Source organism: Microtus ochrogaster, chromosome 2 (assembly GCF_000317375.1).
Source record: "Microtus ochrogaster isolate Prairie Vole_2 chromosome 2, MicOch1.0, whole genome shotgun sequence".
Taxonomy (NCBI): domain Eukaryota; kingdom Metazoa; phylum Chordata; class Mammalia; order Rodentia; family Cricetidae; genus Microtus; species Microtus ochrogaster.
This window is the reverse complement of record NC_022010.1, coordinates 5,416,727-5,417,735: the sequence shown is the minus strand read 5'-3', so window position 1 is coordinate 5,417,735 and position 1,009 is coordinate 5,416,727. Positions and strand designations below refer to the sequence as shown.

Here is a 1,009-nt window from a genome sequence, read left to right as displayed (position 1 = left end):
CCAGGCTGGTCTCGAACTCACAGAGATCAGCCTGCCTCTGCCTCCCGAGTGCTGGGATTAAAGGCGTGTGCCAGCATCGCCCGGCCCACCATGACGAATTTTCATAGCTGAATGTATACCCGCAGTGGATAGACATGCTTTTTGTTTATCCTTTCCTCGCTTGGTGGTTAACTTTCTTGGTAAAACCCAGCTTCTCTCATGGATTTCTTTTTCTCTAGAAGGAGAATGAGTGGATTGACTTTCAGGTCAACAAAAGCCCATTGGACGGCGAACCTCAGCCGGCCGTGTTCTCATGGACCTACTGGGTTATTCGTGCCGCCAAGCCCTCCTTTGGACCCTGAGAAGATCAAGGAGTTACAGCGCTTCATTACCCTTTCCAAGAAACTTCTAGTGATTACCGGAGCAGGAATCTCCACGGAGTCTGGGATCCCAGACTACAGGTCGGAAAAGGTGGGTCTTTACGCCCGCACGGACCGGAGACCCATCCAGCATGTCGATTTCATACGCAGCGCTCCAGTTCGTCAGCGGTACTGGGCCAGAAACTTTGTGGGCTGGCCTCAGTTCTCCTCCCACCAACCCAACCCAGCACATTGGGCCCTGAGCAACTGGGAGAAATTGGGGAAGCTGCACTGGCTGGTGACTCAGAATGTGGATGCTCTGCACTCCAAGGCGGGGAACCAGCGGCTGACAGAGCTCCATGGATGCATGCACAGGTGCCGGAGTCTGCGGGGTTTGCCCATAAAAGGATGTGTGGTTCCCCAGGCGAAGGGCGGTTGGCTGCCTTAGATCCACAGCCAAGGCTTCCTGGGAAGTCGTTGGCTTTGGAGATAGCCGAGAGAACTGAGGGAGAAATAGGGACAGAAACTGAGAAGGGAGCAGGCTGACTTGTGTGGTGCGCTGCTCGCATGTGCAAAGCTCTGGGTTCAGTTTCCCAGCACCAGGAAAAATGTGAGTGGGGCTGCACCCCGCGGGGACCCCCAGTCTAGACTGTAGCGTGAGTGGGGCTGCA

General features: G+C 55.2%; 1 protein-coding gene across 4 annotated transcripts in view; it reads left to right on the top strand.

The window, feature by feature from the left end:
* The window catches only part of Sirt4 (sirtuin 4), a 7,439-nt gene that overhangs the window by 1,634 nt on the left and 4,796 nt on the right, over positions 1 to 1,009 (top strand). For 2 of the 4 annotated variants that reach the window (XM_026783611.1, XM_026783612.1), the window contains exon 1: positions 36 to 713. In XM_026783611.1, the coding sequence (XP_026639412.1) occupies positions 199 to 713 (515 nt within the window). In that variant the 5' untranslated portion in view covers positions 36 to 198. Of the gene's footprint in view, positions 1 to 35; positions 714 to 1,009 lie in introns of those variants that run through there. The other 2 variants (XM_005344317.3, XM_026783615.1) reach the window with 2 other exon arrangements.